The following is an 18,732-nucleotide window of genomic DNA, read 5'->3' as shown; positions in this document are numbered from 1 at the left end:
AAGCCTCTGCCTGGGTCAGGCTCGGGACATTCGGTGTGAGTGTGGGGAGGGCAGGGGGAACACGGGGGTTCTCTCCGCTGCGGGGAGAAGGAACATCTGGGGAGCGAGGCCAAACGAACTGAGTCGCGGAGAGCATTGGCCCTGGCGCGGTCCGCGCGGGGGTACAAGGCTTGGCGGGGAGGAGCCAGGAGGGCCTCTGCTGGGTGGAGCGGAGCGCGGCGGGGGCGGGGGTCCATGCGGGGAATGCCGCGCCGCGGGGGCTGGGGCGGGGCTTCGGCGGCCCCGCCCCCGCGCAGGTAGCCAATGGGCGCGGCGGCGCCCGGTGACGGAGGGAGCCGAAGTGCGAGTGCCGCGGCGGCGGCGGCGGCGGACGGCCCAGCCGGAGCGCGAGGGTCTCGGAGCGGGGCGCGGGGGCGCGGGGTAGCAGAGCCGGGGAGCCCGGGACCCGGGAGGCGGCGCGGCCCGGGCCGTCGGAGGAGCGCAGGCGGCCCGGCGGCGGCGCGATGCCGCTCGCCCAGCTCAGAGAGCCCTGGCCGCTCATGGAGCTGGTGCCGCTGGACCCGGAGGTGAGTGAGCGGGGCGGGGGACGGGCGCCGGCGGCCGGCGAGCCCGGGTCCCCAGAAGGGCGGGGCGGCCCGCGGCGCCGCTGCAGCCTGGCAGGCGCCCGCGAGCGCGCGAGTGCCCTCCGATCTCTTGCTCCCTCTCCGGCTCCACCCCCCTATGCCCCGGGTGTGAGTGCGCGAGAGACAGTTTCGCCAAGCGCCAAGAACCCTCTTAGCCTGGAGAGGGGATCCCGTGGGGCACTGGGATCTGGCCCTCCTCACCCCACACACCTAGGACCCGTACCGGGAGCTGTCGGAGCTTCTCTCATTAGCGCAGACGGGCAGGGCTGGGGTGCCAGATGTCTGAGATTCTACAAGAGACAAGGGTCGTGGGACCCCCTCTTCTCCTTGACGTCTCCCAGCGCCCTACCTGGAGCTCTCCGCTTCTCCGCTGCTGACCCTAGAAGGATTGCCCCCCTTGACTCTTGGTAGTTGTGGGATGTGGGGTGACACCGCCCGTCTGAGGCTGAAACTCTTGGTTTCCTTTGTCCCGAGGCTAGGGCCAGAGGACGCCTGTGTCCCTGCCCCGGACTGTGGAGAAGAGAGTGGGAGAAAAGCCCTTAGACTTTGTGAAGATTATTCCTGGAGAGGGGGAAGACCTTGGTGCCTCCTGCCATAGGAAGGGCTGGGCCCTTGAGGAGTTTGGCCTCTGCCAGCCTAGCCTCTCCCAGGAGCAGCTCCTGCCCTCCTCCTCGGAGGATTCTGTGGTGCTAGGCCCTAAGCATGCAGATGGCCAGCTCTTCCTGTGCCCTTTGACCCCCAGGGTCAAGGTCAAGCCTGTGAACCAGCAGGTCCTGAAAACTTTTCCCTCAGCCCCATGCTGGGAAGGAGGCAGGCGATACTCTCTTTCCAGAGGGGATGCGCGGAGTATGCAGAGAGGGTATGGAGACCTCCGTGAGCCTGGGAGCCAAGGTGATTTTCTCCTGGCTTGGGTCTCTATCCCCTGCCTAGGTCCCCTCCTCTGCCCTCACTTACCTGGGGCAGTCACCAAGTGCCTTGCCTCTCAGGGTTACAGATCAGAGCGAGGACCGCGGGTCCCCAGCACTCAGGATGTGCTGCCCCTTTAAAGGGATGGTCATGGCCTACACTGGCTATTGGAGGGTGGGCGCGGCAGGATTAGGTAACCAACCTGAAGGCGCAATTCGAAGTAAATTGCTCTGGGATCCCTGCCATGGGGTTTTTACAGGCCCTGCACAGCTCTCAGAGGTTCTCTCGCTGACTCACCCTCCGAGGTGAGGAACACTGCCCTCTGCAGCCCCCAGCCCCCTCCCGGCCCCAGGACTGGGCCACCAGGACCTGGCGGGTGGTGGGGGGACTCAGAGGTGGATTCCTTTGCCCTGGCAGGCCCTGCAACCTAGGCGTCCGTAGAGGAGGATAGATGGGAGAGGCCGCGGAGGTGCTTAACCCAAGATCTACCTTGGGTTATACTAGTAGGGAAGGCAGACTCCCAGGAGCTCGGTTCCCAGTTCAGGGCACTACTTTCTGCCTCCCTTTGGGGAATCCTGAGGCAGGGGCCAGCTTAATCAGGGGGCCAGCTTTAAACAGGAAACTCAACTCAGTTTTGAGTTGAGTGAGAGGAGAAGACTGGCTTATTTCCTAGGATTGGGTTGTGGTGGGGGAGTGCTGTGATTTCTCCAGGAGCTTTACCTTGGAAATGCTGTGCGACCCAGTCAGTCCTTAGCCTCTCTGGGCCTCTGTTTCTCCAGTGGTCAGGGCTGGGTTCTATCCTCGTCTTCCTGGGCCTGAGAGGGTGCAGAGCCCTGGACACTGCTGCCCATTCTCCCCCTCCCCGACTCCATGGAGGTGCCAGGTGACTGGGTGTTATTGTTTGGGTAACAGGAGCCATAGGGCAGCCAGGGCACCGGTTGGGCTGTTCTCACTGGAGAACAGGGCCTCGCTGTTCTTAGCCCAGGTGACATGTAAGCGATACAGCAGCCTGACCTGCAGGTATAGGCGCTGCTATTGGCTCCTGACTGGGAAGGAGGCAGGCAAGGGGCTGGCAGGAGCATTTGGCAGAGGCCTGGGATCTGAATTGCCCTGCCCTCCCTATGACGCTGCCAAAAATGGGCTGCTGGGAGGCAGGGCCTGGCCCAGGGTGTGGCCCAGGTGGAGCAAAGCTGTTGGCAGTGTGGGTGAGGATTTTGCCTGGCTCTTCCCTGGCCCTGCTGAAAGCTGAAACCTTGTCCCCAGGTCCAGCCCTTCCATGTGCAGAGCTTTGCTATGTGCCACCCACCCTGCTTCACCTAGGTCACCTTGTTAAAATAAAATAATTCTCAAAACAACATCTCAAGGTAAGGATTATTACCCCCATTTTCAGAAGGGACAGCTGAACTCAGAGAGGAGAACTGGCCTATGGACTATTTCAGAGCCAGGATTGGAACCCAGATGTCTCGTTGCCTTCTTCCAAGTGACGGGAGGCTCAAGGATGGGGAAGGGCTCGGTCAAATTGGCTCAGGTAGAAGGTACTCCAAAGGAGGCTCCAGATATTGGCAAACTCTCCTTGTCCCACAGGGCCCCTGTCCAGCCTTTGCTGAGGGCTGCTGGTGCCAGCTGGCCCTGGCACCTGGCCCCCAGCCTCCAGCAGCGTACAGGACTGCCAGCGCTGGGCTGTGAACCCAGCTCCTGGGGCACTTCCTGCCTGCGGGGCACGTGCTGTCTTTGCCCATCTGCTGCCCGGCTTCTCCAGACACTGCCCTGGGCCCCTCTTCCAAAGACAGAGCTGCTTGGGTGAAGGAAGAACGCCTGTTAGAACTCATTGCTGACTTCTGGGGAGGGGGCGCAGTGGTCTGGGGGCCCTGGGCAGCTGTCCTCAGGAGCAGTGCTCTCTGAGGAAGAGAGAGGAGAGTGGATTTCTATCCTCTTAAGAGGTCAAAGGGCCCTTCTTGTACCAGACTTTTTAGACAAGGTCATTCATTCAATATACTGCAGGGTCAGCATCATTGTCCCTTTCTTTCCTTCATTTATTCAATAAATATTTATTGAGCAGTTATTGTGTGTTAAGTATGATTCTAAGCAACAGGGTGCAGCTGTGAACAAGACAGACCTGCACTTGTGGTACAGATGAGGAAACCGAGGCTCAGTAAGTGAGGTGACAGACCCAAGGTGAGAGTGAGTGGCCGGCAGAGCTAGGAGTAGTGGTTATGTCTTCCTGGCTGCACAGCAGCTGTGTTCTTTCTACTATCTGTGCAGCGGTAGGCCAGAGAGGCAAACAAACCCCTTCTTCCCAGGATCCTGAGGGGGAAGCTCATCCGTGGTCCTCTTTGCACTCCCAGTCCTTTCTCCGGAGCTGCCTGTTCCCCTCTAGAGACCTTGTGCATCAGCTCTTACAGACATAGAGCTACATGAGGATGGCACCCAGGCCAGAGACCCTGGGACTGGAGGCAGCTAAACAGGGCCTATGGGGTTCCCTGAGTCATCCTCACTTCTCACACTTCTGGGTACACCCACTGCCTCCTTGCCTGCTTTACTGGGGATTCAGGCTTGCAGCCATGTGACTTTGGGTTATGGCCCCATGTCTGTCACCAGCTAGCTGAGGGACCTCAGGTAAGTTCCTTAACTCTCTGAATATCATCTGAAAAATGGAAGTAATAGAACCTGCTCTGGCCTCCTTGCTCTCTTTGCTGAGCTGAGCTTTCATATGACAGACTGGACCCTGAGCTGGGTGCCAAGGAGATGGTGATAGACAAGCCATGGCTCCTTCTGAGTTAACCTGCAGTTTTCTCAGTGCTGTGGGGCCCAGAGGAGGGAGGAAAGGATTTGAGGCTGTGCAGACAGAGGAGATGATGTTTGAATTGAGTCTTGAAACAAGACCAAGGGTTTGCCAAAGTGACAAGGAAGGAAGGGTTTTCTTGGTGGAAGGAGCCACCATGCAAGTGCTTGGGGATATAAAACAAGCTGGTCTGTCCAGGGTCTCAGGTCATTTGGTTTAGCTCAAGAATATTGCCCAATAATAATAATGGCGGTTGTCTGTGGACCAATTACGTGCCAGATGGACATATTTATAGGCACTGTTTGCTTTTTGCAGCCACCAGATGAGGTACGTTACTTTTATCACCATTTCACAGATAAGGAAACTGAAGCCATGAGAAATGAAGTAACCTCAGGGTCATGCAGGTGGTAGAAGCCAGAATTTGAACCCACAAGGTCAGGTTTCAGAACCCACAGTCTTAATCACCTGTGTTGGGCAGTTGGAGATGATGGCCTTGAACACGGTGCCAAGTAACTGGAACTTTATTCTGCAGGCAGTGGGAAGCCATGGAAGGGTTTAGGGCCTGGTACACAGAAAGCTCTCAATAAGGAGTGAGTGAGTGAGTAAGTGACCGAGGGAGTCGATCGCTGAGGTTGATCACAGTTGAGTTTTAGGAAGGATGAGGTTTGAAATGAGGAAGGCGGGGCTGGATTGGGGGGGGGAGGGCGTGGCAAGGCTGGTGTGTAGGCTGTTGTGACCTTCTGTGGGAATTATGTCAAGTATCTAGAATGTCGGTGAAGTAGAACTCAGTCTACAAATCCGCGCCTCCTCCCCTTACCCCAGGCCAGGTCAACCTGGCCCTTCTTCCCAGGCTGCTGAGAGATGACAGTGTGTATGTGTATGAGTGCATGGAGGGACCTGAAGAACACAGGTCCCTGGGGAGGATGAGGGTTATTAAAGGGACTGGGGGGTGGAGGTGGGGGGCAGGATGTCCTGGGCGAGGCAGGGGAGCTGCTCCAGGGGCAGGGAGATTATGTAATGGGCAGAGCACAGCTGTGCCTGCTTCTGCCAAGCAAAGCCACAGCTGCCCTGTGGACCCAGCCCCTGGCTCCAAAGTCCTGACCTGCCCTAGGCTGGGCCTTCCTAGCCGTTAGGAGCCTCTACTCTGGCTCACCACACTCTTGTTGTGCCAGGAGGGGTGGAGACAGCTCCTTTCAGTTTCCCAAGGCCCAGATAGGGTAGGTTACTCACCTCATATCACACAGGAAAGGAATAGGCTGGGTTTGGTATCCCCGGGTGAATAATGCCAACCTGGGGGCAAAGCCTGGGGGCTGGAAATGCAGGGCTGCCCAGAGATAGGCTCCATACCCACCTCTCTACAGTTAGTTCCTACAGAGGTGTGAGCAGCTCTTCAGCATACATTTTATGAGCACCTCCTGGGCGTCAGAGATCAGATTTTGAACCCCTGCTTACCAGTTGTGGGACCTTAGGTGCCATCACTAGGCCCCTCTGAGCCTCAGTTTCTTCTCTGCCAAATGGGGCCAGAGTCTACCTGCCAGGTCATGAGGATTTAAGGGTGCCACAGGTGTGAGGCACTGAGCCCAGTCCCTGGCATGTGGCAGGGGCTCGGAAGAGAGCAGCTGTTAGCACCAAGCCCTAATCTCTGCCCTCCCAGGACTCCCCGTTTATTAGGAAGGGCAGGCCTGTGTGTAAATAGTCCCTGCACTGTGACAAGTGCTGTAGTGAAGGAACGCAAGGGCACGGTGGGACAGCAGTGATTCTGCCTGGCGAGGGGAGGAGTCCTAGTGGGGGGGCAAGGCCAGGGCAGCCAGCATCTCTGGGCTGGATACTTTCCCAGATTTTGTCTCCTTCCACCCTTGCAGCAACTCTGAGAGGCGGGTTACAGATCAGCAAACTGAGGCCTCTTGCAGTTGATGAGTTGGCACAAAGTCACACAGTTTGGCAGAGCTGGGAGCCACACATACGCTTTCCTTCTCACTGGGAGGAGGTGATATTTGAGCTGAATCTTCAAAGATGAGGTGTTTGCTAGGCAGAGAGCATGAGGGAAGGAGTGTCGGGAAGTGCTCTGCCTGAAATGTGAGGGGCTGTCACAGGAGAGCTTGATACCTGCCCCCTCACCGGGAAAGTGGAGGTAGAGGGGACCCACTCAGAACTCCTGCCCTCCCCGCATGGCCTCTCTAGCTATTAGGAGCAGCCGGTGGGGGGGCGGTGTGGGGCGTGCCCTGCAGGGTCTGTCTTTGCTCTGTCCCACGCTGGTAAGTTCTGACAATGTCCCCCAATCTCCCTTCTCCTTTTCAGAATGGACAGGCCTCAGGGGAAGACACTGGACTTCAGCCATCCAAGGTAAGGACCAGGGCTAGCACCCTGAGCTAGAGACTGTGGGGAGGGGGACTATTTACATGGCTATAGAGGAGGGAGGCCTGCCCTTGTCCCACCTGGGTGTGAGGGCCCTGGCCTCTCTCCCCTTTGCCCAGCTCACCTAATCCCTGTTCTAACCTAATCCTCGAGGTAAACTCGTACAGAGAGCTCCCTTGCTCCAACCTTCCTATTTCTTAGGTGAGGGCACTGTGGCCCAGACAGGGTCAGGAGCAGAATCCAGTCTAGCACTCTGGTTACCCATCACCCAGGCCAGGACACTTCCTCAGTTTATTTACTCATAGAGGCTGGGCCGGCTGTTAGGAGAGGGCTGAAGGGGTGATGGCAGAGGCTAAGGTCAGCTGGGCCTGATGAGAGCCTGGAATCATCTGGGCATGTGGCACTAGAGGGAACCTGGTGGCCTCTCAAGTCTAACCAGGGCCCAGTGCCTGGCATGTGGCACATAGGCCATTTCTCAGGGCTTCCACCTCCCAGCCTGAGGCTGGTTCCCTCACCCCTGCTATTTCTGCTTCCCCTGGGCTCCTCTCTTTAGCCCCTCAGCCCCAGTTGCTGGTTTTGTGCTTGACAAAAGCACCTGGGGCTGGGTGACATTTGTGTGACTTTGGGTGGGTCCTTTGTCACTTCGGGGCCTGGGCTTTCTCATTTCTCTGTTGAGAAAGATCACACCCAATTCTCAAGGAACTGTGAGGTCACAGAGCTGCTGGCTGTGAAGGGGCTTTGGAACCTACCTAGGCAGGACAGAGGATGGGTTCTGGCAGTAGAGCAGACCTGGGTTCAAGTCCTGGGTCCACCCTCAGCATTTGACCAGAAGCTTTTCTCCCTTCCAAGTCTCAGTTTCACCATCTGTAAATTGGGGATAATAGTGCCTATGTAACACAGGAGTGAAGTGAAGGACAAATGAAGTAGTAACTCCCTGGCGCCCGGTGACTTCAGCTCCAGCAGTGTGAATGCCCCGATGTATTGCTCAGCTTCCTACCAGTGGCCACACCCTTCAGGCCTCTGCCTGGGCACCAGACCTGCCATAAGCTCGACCTTTGAGATAGACCAAGGGCTGGTCTTGATGTTTGCCTTGACTCAGCCTCCTAAGAGAGCTGAGCTGCCTAGGGTATGACCGGGTGAGAGAAGTAGTCTCCCACCCACTCCTCTCTTGGTTACCGTGGCAACCTTGGGCCACCAGAGGCCAGGCTAAGTGGTGTGAACTGGGCCCCTTGGTTTGTCTCAGCCCCATGTCTTGGAGAATCTCCTCCCATAAAGTAGCTGCCCTTAGTCGCCTAGTAACAAAATGAAGGCCTTGTAAGTCCCCAGTGAAGAGCCAGGATGTTCAGATCTTGGGGCTGAAGTTCTGGAGGTTGCAGAGGAGCTTGCAGCTTTTAGCGGGGCTGGTGCTGGGTGCAGCTTCTCACCTCAAGAGCTGGAGGCACTGGTTAGGGGAAGGCAGGAGCTTGCCCAGGCAGGTAACCTACATTCGACCCCAAGCCTGTGACTCCTGCTCTAGAGCAGAAGATCCTGGAGTAGGAAGGGAGATGCGGTTGGAGATGAATGGGGCAGGGGAGCCTCGAATCCCATGTTAAGGAAGAAAAAGAAAGAAAAAGAAAAGGAAAAAGGAAAAGAAAGAGCTTAACCCACATCTGACACCACACCAGGAACTTTATGTTTAGTTCTCACAAAACCCTCAGAAGTGGAGATTGTTACTATCCCCATTTTACAGATGAGAAATTGAGGCCCAAGGTCACATAGTTGGTGAGTAATGGAGTCAAGTCTTGCTTGACCACAAGGCCCACACTCTCTCCAGTTCAGGGAACACTGAATGCTGACAAGGAGGAGCATTGGGTCCCTGTGACCCCAAGTAACACCATCCCTAGGCATCCTCTTACCCATCTTCTCTGTTGCCCCAGAACCTCACAGTATCCCCAGGGCCCGCTTCTGGGCTCAGCACACCATGGGGCGCTCAGCCTGTGGTCAGGACCTCATCACTTTGTGCAGTGGAATGAGCTGGCAGTGGTCCGGTTTATCCTTTGCTTCATCAGACTTTTGGTGTACCCTGCTGTAACACTGGGGGACCCCAAAATGAAGTCCACACCCCCAGTCTCAGGGAGCATAGAGACAGGAAAGCTGTGTGGTGGGTGCGCTGTGATGGGGAGGAACATGGCTGTGGGCACAGAGAACCTCCATTCAGTGCCAGGCCCCATATTGAGAGAGACATATACTACCTTCCAGGTGCCCACATTTCTCTTGGTGGCACGATGAGATGTCTGTGGCAGAGAAGGAAAGGTTGGGATGGGCTGTGGGGCACCAGGCCACCTTCCCTGCAGAGCTGGCATTTCGCTGGACCTGGAAAGGCAGAATTTGGGCAGCTGCAGAGAGAAGTGGACCTTCCAGGTGGAGAAGAGGCAAGGAGGGGGATTTGGGAGTCAGGCTTTCTGAGTTCAGAATCGTGCCCCTCTTTCTTGTTTGCCTTATAACCTTGGGCAAGGGATTTGCCCCTCTGTGGCTCATATGCTTGTCCTGTGAAAGAGTGGACTCTACCATCCCTCAGGGCCACCCGGAGGAGGGAATGTGATGCGTATAAATTAAAGATTCCAGCAAGGTTTGAGGCACAATGTTGATGTTTAATACCTGTTTATTTTATTCGTTTCAGGCAGAAAGGGGGATCTGGGTTTTAGCAGCCATAGTGTGGACAGCAGTCTAGGGTGAGAGCTCCCCAGATCCCTTCAGCCTCCTGGGCGCACCAGGTGTCTTTAGGCACACTGGGGTTCCATTCACCTTCCCTCTCTTCCTGGGAGTGGACTGGGCACCCCAGGCCCCCTCCCCCAGCTATCTCCGGAGCTGGACCCCTTTGAAGCGCCTGCAGGTCTATTTTGAGAACTGAGCGTTTCCCCCCTCCCCTCCTCTCTTCCTGTTTATGAAACCCTGATCCCTCCCGGATCCCTCATGCTCCCCTGGCTGGCGCTCAGGCAGGATGTGACTGTGGACTTCGGGGAGCCTTGGGAGCCTCAGGTGTTGGGGGTAACTTCCCTTGGACTGGCCAGGGCTGGCTAGCCCACCCTTCCAGTACCTGGGACCCTGTGGCCAGGCTCTGTCCCTTCAGCCTGCCCTGAAGAAACCCTGAAGCAATACGACTGCCCATCTAACCCAGGGAGAAGTTCTGTTTACAACATTCCTTTGTCTCTGTGGCCCATTTTGCTTCTAGAAACAACCTTCTGAGGGTGAAACATCTAGTTTTAACCACTCTTTACAGAGGAGGAAACTGAGGCTCAGACAGGGAAAGCAATTTGCATGGGAACACTCAGCTAGTGAGTAGCCAGTTCTTGACTTCCCACCCTGTGCTCTTGGCCTCAGCCTCTTGTTCACACTGGTCTCTCTCTGCGTGAAATGTCTTTTTTCCTCCTTTCTGCTTGGCCAGCTCCTGTTCATCCTCAGGGTCCAGCTGGACTGCCCCTGACCTGGAAGGTCTTCCCAGACCTCACCTCAGGCAGATGGTTACTGCCTCTCCGCACCCACAGCACCTTGATTGCAGCTCTGTCCCAGGACAGTTGTGTTTTATTGTCGTGTATTTATTTTCAAGAGCTGCCTAAAGACAAGGCCCTAGTCTGCCTTAACGTGTGCGCCTCCTAGTGTCTGGCTGCTAGCCTGGGGACAGAACAGCAGGCCAGTAGCTGTGAGTATACCACTCCGAAGGGGAGGCAGGCTGGCTGGCCTTGCTGGGAAGGCGATAGTAAAATGTTTGAGTGTAGGCTTCGGAAGCAAATGGACTTTGATTTTGCTCTTAGTTCTCCCCCTTTCTAGCCATGTGGCCTTGGGCAAGTCACTTTCTCTCTGAGTCTAGTTTCCTCCTCTCTGAAATGGGATAGCAGTACCTCCCTTGGAGCTAAGACACAGGGCCTGGCAGAATCCATACCAGCAAAGGGTGAGGGAAAGAATGGCCTCGTGCAACGTGTTCAATTATTAGGAGGCACACTTCTCATTGTCACTCCATACCAATCCTAGCCTAGTGCCAAAGGCCAACTCCCCCATCAAGGATACCCGAAAACTGTGGACCCCTCCTCACCTGCTTAGAGGCATGCTGGGAGACTCGTCTGGGGACATCTGTCCCACCAGAGGGGGCAGCACCTGGGAGGCCCTGCAGATGCTGCCAGCTGCGGAAGGGGCTGTTGGTGTCCGTTAGGGCCAGAGATTGGCAGGTGGGCGTGGGCTGCAGCTGGTAGAGGGAGGCCCAGGGTGGGGACCCTATGGGCCAGGGATCAGGCTGGGGGCTCTGGGCTCCTCTCCCAGCTGCCTCATGGGAGGAAGTAAATAAGAGGAAGTATCTATGGGGGGAATGGGGCAGGGACCAAGGGATGTGGTCTGCTATCTGTCCTCCCCACCTCCCGCCACCAGAGGCCTCACAGGCCCTGCACATACTCTTCAGTGAAGGCAGCTCTGAGACTGTTTCCTTCCTGTTGCCCCTTCCTGTACCCTGCTAGCCACAGAGTCTTCCTTTGCTTCTGAAGGACTTGAGGGTTAGGGGGCCCAGCTGGTGCTGGCCTAGAGAGCTTTGGGGCTCCAAGGGCTGCCCCAGCCTCCAAATGCCTGCCTGAAGAAGCTGGGGTGCAATGAGAGGCCTCAGTCTAAGGAGGCATCTTTCACAACCCCCGGCAGGCCATCATCAGACTATTAGTGGAAGCCCTGTGAGGACTGGAAGGGGAAGTCCATGTGTATGTGGGGGCATGTGTTTCCACATCGAGGATGTCTGTGGAAATGGTTTCCGATCATCAGCCTGTGTGTATTTGTGTGTGTGTCAGTTCCTGTGGGTATACCGGTGTGAGTGATGTGGCAAGGCTATGTGGAAGGGGGCTAGGCCTGGTCAACCCCTGCCCCATGACTACCTGCTCCTTCTCTCAGACCTCTGTGAGGTCCTTGCTAGGGCTAGGGCTTTCTGCCCCCTTGCGCATCCCAGGGCCCTGGACTAGCAGGCTTCTTCAGGGCAGGGCTGGGTGTGGTGGTGCTTGCTCTGTGGGCTACCATTTTGGGTGGGCCCAGCTATGAAAAGGTCACTATATGGGAAGGAGTGTCTACGCCCTGGGCTGGGGCAACCAGAGCCTGTGGCCTTGCTGAGTAGCTGACATCCTGACATTCTCTCAAGGGGCTGTTTGCAGGTGCTGCCCGCTGTGTCGCCGCCTCATTGCCTTGTGACTTCTGTCTGTGTTCCAGTCTTCCTTCCTTAGGATCAGAGGAGATGAGGAGAGATGTATCCCTGGGCCCCGCTGGAGTCATGGGCTTGGAGTCTGTAGTGTCCCTTCCTCAGCAGGGGAGCCTGACCCATCTCTGTCCCTCCTCCCTGCAGAGGGGGAAGTGAGAAGGAGGGGGTCAGCGACCCTGCCTTCTGGGCCGGGAAGGCTGAAAAAGCAGAAGTAAGGGGAGTAACGGGGCCCTCTGGCCACCGGCTTGAGCCCCACCATGCAGACCCCGGCAGATTTCCCCAGGGTTGAGAGAGACTTACTTCCCTGTCCCAGAAAGGTGAGCAGAGGGTTGGCCTGCCTCCACTTGGGTCTGTCACCATGACTCTGGGAAAGGAAGGGGTTTAGGGGTGGCGCTGTCCCCTGGGATTTCCGGGTGACTGCGTCTGTCCTGATGGAGTGTTCTCAGTCAGAGGCAGACAGACAGGTGGAGGCTCAGACCTCAAGGCTGGATGGGCAGAGGTTGTTGTGTGGCCTTGGCCCACCTCAGCCCCTCTCTGAACTAGGTCTGCCTCTCCCATCCCGCGTTACACTCAGGGGCCTGATTAGCCTGCAGCTTTTTGCAGCTGCAGCTTGTGTGGCTATTCAGGGTCCTCTGAAGATGGGGCTGTGTCTCTGAGGGTCAAGTCCTAGAATAGGAAGTCCCCAGACTGACCCTGGTACTGAGGGAGGGGCAGACTTGGTTGGGCAGGACATGGCTCTGGCTCACTTACCTGCCCACCCTTTCCTGGCACTCGAGTCCTGCTGACCCCAGGCTAGGTGATGACCAGGGGAAGGACTTAGGTTCAAGCCGGCTCTGCCACTGGTTCATTTTGAGCCTGGGTGAATCACTGTCCTCTGGGCCTCAGTTTCCTGTTCCTGAAATGAGGATAACAGCTTTTGGGATATTTGGATCAGAGTCAAAACCATCAGATTATACTCAGGAAATGTCCCTCTCAGCCCACTATCCTAGTCCTGGGCCCCCTCAGGCCCTGGCATGGGAAGAAAATCCCAGAGAAATGGAAGGCCTCAGAGATGGGTCTGCCACAAAGACTGGGCTGCTCTCCCAAGGGCTGGGATTTGCAAATGATGCCTCCTCACCTCTTTGCTAACCCCCAGGCAGACCAGCCAGAACATGGAGCTCTGCCTTTGAGTCCAGGGCCTGACTTTCTAGGTGTCTGTGTATCTTTCCTGCCTGAGTGGCTGCCCTGGGTATCTGTCAGTCTGCTTGGGCCTTGCGGACTCTAGCTGTCTCTGCTGCCCAGCTGCCTCTGTTATTGGGTGCCTGTCTCTGTCTCCACTTGATGAGTGGCTGTCTTCACCTGTTGGGTACATGTCATGTGTTGAGTGCCTGTTGGGTCATGTCCCCTTCTGTCTCCACCTGTTGAGTATGTGTCCCCATCTGTCCACCTTTTGGATGCAAGCCTGCAACTGCTTCTACCTGTTGGGTCCCCATCTGTCTCTGCTGTTGGGTCCATGTCCTCATCTGTCTTTGCCTGTTGGATATGTGTCCCCATCTGCCTTTGCATGTTAGGTATGAGTCTCTGTCCACCTCTGCCTGTTGGGTGTGAGTCCCCTCCTGCCTCTGCTTGTTGGATACATGTCCCCATTTGTCTCCACCCATCAGATATGTGTTCTTCCTACTTCTGCCTGTTGGATGCTCGCCTTCATCTGTCTTTACCTGTTGGGTACCTGCCTCTGCCTGTTGGGTGTCCCTCTTTATCTGCCTCTACATGTTAGGTACCTGTCTCTGCCTCTTGGGTACCCATCTACTCCTCAGCAGCTGGGTTGGCCTGGGGCTTTCCCTTTTTAGGCCCACAGGGAGGATGGGGGGGAGGGCTAGAGGGCAGCCCTCAGGCAATGGGGAGGGGGGAAGAGAGAGGAAGGGAACGTGGTGAGGGTGTAGGCCTGGAACTGGGAAACCACAGGCCCTGAGTGATTGGCGGCTCTGGGCCTGGCCCAACCCCCGCCTTCACTGTGCACATCCGCCTTGGGCCTGGCCACCTCCTCGGCAGCCAGGACGCTGCCTGCTCCTGCCATGGTGCCTTGGCCCTGCCGGGCGGATGGAGCAGGATCCCAAGCCGCCCCGTCTGCGGCTCCGGGCCCTGCTCCCCTGGCTGCCCAGGAAGCAGCGGCCCAGGACCAGCCAGACCTCTCTGCCTGCCCCTGGCCCTGGCTCTGGCCCCAGGCGGGACTCGGTGAGTGTGCCCAGATGTCTAGTCCTGGCCTGGCTGTGGCCCTTGGAGCAGGTGCCTGGGCAGCCAGTTTGGCTTCAGCTGGCTTTGAGCTCGCCTAGCCCAGGCCTGGCCCTGCTGGGTGACTGGACTCTGCCCAGGCTTACTTCCTCGGCAAGTCAGGAGGGCCGTCAGGGCTCTGGGGCGATACTGGCAGATTGGAGGGAGGGCAGAGGGATCCTAGCACAACTTGGGCCTGGCAAGGGGTTTCTAGGAGACTTGTATGAAGGGAGTTTTGGAGTGTGGGGCATGGCGTCTCTGGCCTTAGCTTCCTACCTGCCCCAGACTGGCACGCACTGGGTTGGTGGGAGTCTCAGGTGACTCTTGGGTCCCTATGCATCTCAGCCCTGTCCTTCTGGCCAGAGGGATCCAATCATCTATCCTGACCAGGAACGAAAGCCCAACTCTGCCTCCCCACTATGAGAATAAACCCTACTTCCTATTGTGGCAAAACCAAAATCTTTGCAGCAGGGGGAGGGGAGCCCCACTGGGAGGACCTGGGGCAGGTGCGTGGGCCTCAGCCAGAGCCTGGGGTTGGCTCAGCCTGGCCATGCCTGGGTGTCCCTTTGGGCTTGAGCAGGCCGAAGCAGCAGAAGCAATAGGAGCAGTGCCTTACCTCACCTGGCACCTTGGTAGTTTGACCCTCCCCAGCCTTTGAGGCCCTTTTGGTGTTGACAAATCCAGAGGCTGGCCCTGTCAGGGTAGCTGTCTGGTTTGGCCTGGAGGGCCCTGTCTGCTGAGGTCCAGTGGGAGTGGACTTAGATGGGGCAACATGCCCCATACTGGACCGGATGGCACCCACTATGCCCACCGTCTCTATCCCTCCATCAGGATGAGGGTATCCTCAAGGAGATCTCCATCACGCACCATGTCAAGGCTGGCTCTGAGAAGGCTGACCCATCCCATTTTGAGCTGCTCAAGGTTCTGGGCCAGGGATCCTTTGGCAAAGTGAGTCCTGAGCCAACTGCTGGGAGGGCAGCACTGGTCCTATCAGAGGTGGGAGTGAGGGGTCACCTTGGGGCTCAAAGGATCGGAGGGCAAGGGTTGATGGGTCTGAGGGGAGGATGAGAGGTCACCGTGGTACCCAGGGAAGGCAAAAGGTCAACTTGAGGCTCAAGGAAGTTAGAAGTCAGCCTGGTATTTGGAGGATGGGAGCTAATGGGCTCAGCCCCCTCCCCGGCTTCTTCTCTGTTTTTCCCCTGCTGCCTTCTCAGGTCTTCCTGGTGCGGAAGATCACCCGGCCTGACAGTGGGCACCTGTATGCCATGAAGGTACTAAAGAAGGCAACGCTGAAAGGTGAGTGGAGGGCACCTTCGCATGCAGAGCCAAGGCTAGGCACAGGGATTGAGGGTAGAGCCTAGCTCTCAAGGGCCTGGGCCTGATGGAGGAGATTGCTCTGTCTCTAGGAGTGCTTGGTCTGAAGGTAGAAAAACAGGCCTGTACTTAGCCACACCTTAATCCCCCGCCCCACATGATGGCAAAGACAGGATCCTGCAAGCCAAGTGCCAGTGACCATACCTGAAAGTGAATGTCTGGAGGGAGGCAGGGGTGAGTGCAGTGTGTCTGTGGTGGAGCCTTCAAAAATCAGGCATCAGGTTGGTTGGGCAGAGGCCTTCTGTCAGCAGAATTGTTTCACAATTCTAGAAGAGTCTGAGGGAGACCTCTCAGGGTAGAGAATGACAGGAGGGAAGAGGCAGGGAGCCCAGGGAAGCATCTGGGTGGGTAGGAGAGGGTGGGTAGGAGAGGGTGAGTCAAGGCAGTGACACAGCGATGGATGGCAGAGATGTTCAGAAGGGAGCCCAAGCCCAGGTCTAGAATTCTAGGACTTACAAAGGGCATAAGGGTGGTTGGTAGTGGGCTTTGGGCTGGACAGTGACTCTTTGAGCAGCCTGGGAACTAGTGCGGCCACTTAGCAGGTAGAGTGGGCCCTGGTTGGGGTGAGGTGGGCGGAATCAGAAGAGTTGGCCTTGAGGACATTAGGAGTCATGTGGCCCATGAAGGGCTGTCTGTGGCAGTGATGTAACTTTGGTGCCCCAAGGCCAGCCTGGTAAGGGTGGGAGTCATTCCCCAGGAGGGATGGTGGGAGCCCTGGGGGAGGAGAAAGATGAAAAGACTTGGTGCCTGCTGTGAAGGGCTCCCAGGCTGGGACAGGAGAGGCTGAGCAGACCCTGTAGTACCGTGCAGTCAGTGCTGGGACCCGGGAGCCCTGAGGAGGGTGGGTGGCAGCCTCACAGAGGGTAGGCTCACATAAGAAGTAGCCATTGAACTGTGCCTTGAAGGATGAGTTAGGAGCTTTCCAGATTGAAAATGGTGGAAGAAGGGTACCCCAGGAAGGAGGAACTGTTTACCTGAGCGAAAGCATAGGGGCAGTTTGAAAATGTAAGGTGTATTTGGGAAACAGTGACTGGAATAGTTAACTCCAGCATGGTCCCTGCCATGTCTGGTGAGGGAAATAAAAAATTAAAAGACAGGGTCAAAGGTGCTCTGCAGGGGGAAACATAAGCACTGTAGGAGAGAGGACCTGACTCAGCTTGGCAGGTTAAGGAAGACTTCCTGGAGGAGGTGAGGCCTGAACTGAGTCAAAGAAGAACCTGCTGATGATCAGAATTACCTAGGGACTTTTATTCTTTAAAACAAAAAGAAAAAAAGTATGTGGGAGGTGCCTGGTCAGACCCAAGAGCAGGGAATCGGCCTTTCTGACTAGCTCCCCAGGTGGCTGTTCTCACCAGCCCCCAGACTGGAATTGGGGGTTTTTATGCCAGATGCAGAGGGGACCGGTGAAGGCATCCCAGGGAGAGTCACAGGGGCAAAGGCTGAGGGCACACAGAGGAACAGATTGCTCGGACTGGCTGGATTAAATGACCTTCGATGGGGCAGGTGAGAGATGGGACTAGAGGGACGAGCTGGGCACCAAGGGCCCAACCCTGGGCACTGCCGTGACATGTGAGGAACAAGTTGAAAAGAGAGCCCTTCTTAGCTAGGTCTTGGGGTGGCTCTGTTGGGTGGCTGTACTCTTGGCGACTGTCTTTCTCCTCTGGCCAGTGCGTGACCGCGTTCGGACCAAGATGGAGAGAGACATCCTGGCCGACGTAAACCACCCGTTTGTGGTGAAGCTGCACTATGGTGAGACCACAGACCCTTCCTGAGTTCCCACCCTACCTGCCAACCTTTGCCCTTGCCTAGGGGCTGCTGCCTTCCCTGTACGTCGCCCCACTTCCCACCTGGGAGGCTAAGGGAGCTGGGGGCCGAGGGGAGGGCCCAGGGCCCAATTGGCACCACCACTGCCTTTTCCTCTCTCCCCAGCCTTCCAGACCGAGGGCAAGCTCTATCTTATTCTGGACTTCCTGCGTGGTGGGGACCTCTTCACACGGCTCTCTAAAGAGGTAAGCTGATACCCCACTGCCAGAGGGCCCCGAGGTGGAGCTAGAGGGACAGTGAGGCCCCCCATCCCAGGGCCCTGTGCAGAACATGTCCAGTGAGACCTGGAACCACTTAGGCCTGCCTAGAAGTCCCTGACCTGGGAATCCATCCTGGGACAGAGCCCCGACCCTGGCAAAGCCTCTGAGAGTTTCTCCCAAGATGGGTTGAGGATGATCAGGCCCTGGATCTGATGCCACCCTAATTCTGGGGAGCTATGGGTGGCTGTCACCTCTCCACCTCTGTTCTTCTAGGGCTGCCCTGAGCAGGGCCATGAGGATAGGGAGAAGCCCAAATCCACCCAGAAAGATAGATTTAATGTTGTGTCGTACATGTTAACCAAAAGGATTTTGAATTGACATAAAAGAATTTGAGCCAGATATGAAAATGGGACCATCAATACAATTGAAACTTTAGAAGAGAACCAAACTTTTAAAAAATTTTTTTAAATGTTATTTTAATGTTTGAATAGGTAATACATTTACATGATTGAAAAGAAAAATATTCATTGAGAAGTCTTCCTCCCACCCCAGCCCCTTCCACCCCCCATAGGCAAACATTTTTATTGGTTTCTTGTTTAAGTTTCCCATGTTCCTTTGGAAATACAAACCATTCTGATATATGTTCTGAATTGTGACCCCCACTTTCTTATGTAAAAAGTACTACTCTGTATGTACTCCTCTCTGTTCCTTGCTTTTTTCACGACAGTATATCTTGGAGATGGATCCGTATCTATCAGAACATGGAGAAACTCCTTGTTCTGGTTTGTGGCTGCATAGCACTCCATTATGCAGGGGAGAGACAATTTATTCCAGCCTTCTGCTGCTTGACCCTTGGGCTGTTTCTAGCCATTTGCTATTTCCAAACAATGCCAAATGAGTGACTTGTGTATTAGTCATTTCATACCCCAAACCCTTTTATAAAGAGAAGGGTGTATGGCACTGGGGTCTCTAAGGGTCCTCCTCAAGGTGGACCCTCAAGACCAGGAAGCTGCTGACTGCCCAGTGCCCCAGTTCCTCAGGAAGAGCCAATCCCAGCGGAAGGCCCCTTCCACCTGTTGCAGGTTATGTTCACGGAGGAGGATGTGAAGTTTTATCTGGCTGAGCTGGCTTTGGGCCTGGACCACCTGCACAGCCTGGGCATCATTTACAGAGACCTCAAGCCTGAGAAGTGAGTGAAACTCCAGCCCCACCCTGGCC

At 56.2% G+C, this 18,732-nt stretch overlaps 1 protein-coding gene across 4 annotated transcripts in view; it reads left to right on the top strand.

Moving 5' to 3' along the window:
• Nucleotides 1–375: 375 nt before the first annotated feature.
• The window catches only part of RPS6KA1 (ribosomal protein S6 kinase A1), a 37,003-nt gene continuing 18,646 nt past the window's right edge, over nt 376–18,732 (top strand). Inside the window, exons 1-7 of one of the 4 annotated variants that reach the window (XM_046661969.1) lie at nt 376–566; nt 6,610–6,654; nt 14,948–15,064; nt 15,331–15,412; nt 17,159–17,239; nt 17,420–17,499; nt 18,597–18,703. In XM_046661969.1, the coding sequence (XP_046517925.1) occupies nt 504–566; nt 6,610–6,654; nt 14,948–15,064; nt 15,331–15,412; nt 17,159–17,239; nt 17,420–17,499; nt 18,597–18,703 (575 nt within the window). In that variant the 5' untranslated portion in view covers nt 376–503. Of the gene's footprint in view, nt 567–6,609; nt 6,655–12,069; nt 12,184–13,901; nt 14,081–14,947; nt 15,065–15,330; nt 15,413–17,158; nt 17,240–17,419; nt 17,500–18,596; nt 18,704–18,732 lie in introns of those variants that run through there. The other 3 variants (XM_046661970.1, XR_006888680.1, XM_046661967.1) reach the window with 3 other exon arrangements.

The sequence above is a fragment of the Equus quagga genome, chromosome 5 (assembly GCF_021613505.1).
Source record: "Equus quagga isolate Etosha38 chromosome 5, UCLA_HA_Equagga_1.0, whole genome shotgun sequence".
NCBI lineage: Eukaryota > Metazoa > Chordata > Mammalia > Perissodactyla > Equidae > Equus > Equus quagga.
This window is presented reverse-complemented; position numbering and strand designations above follow the sequence as displayed.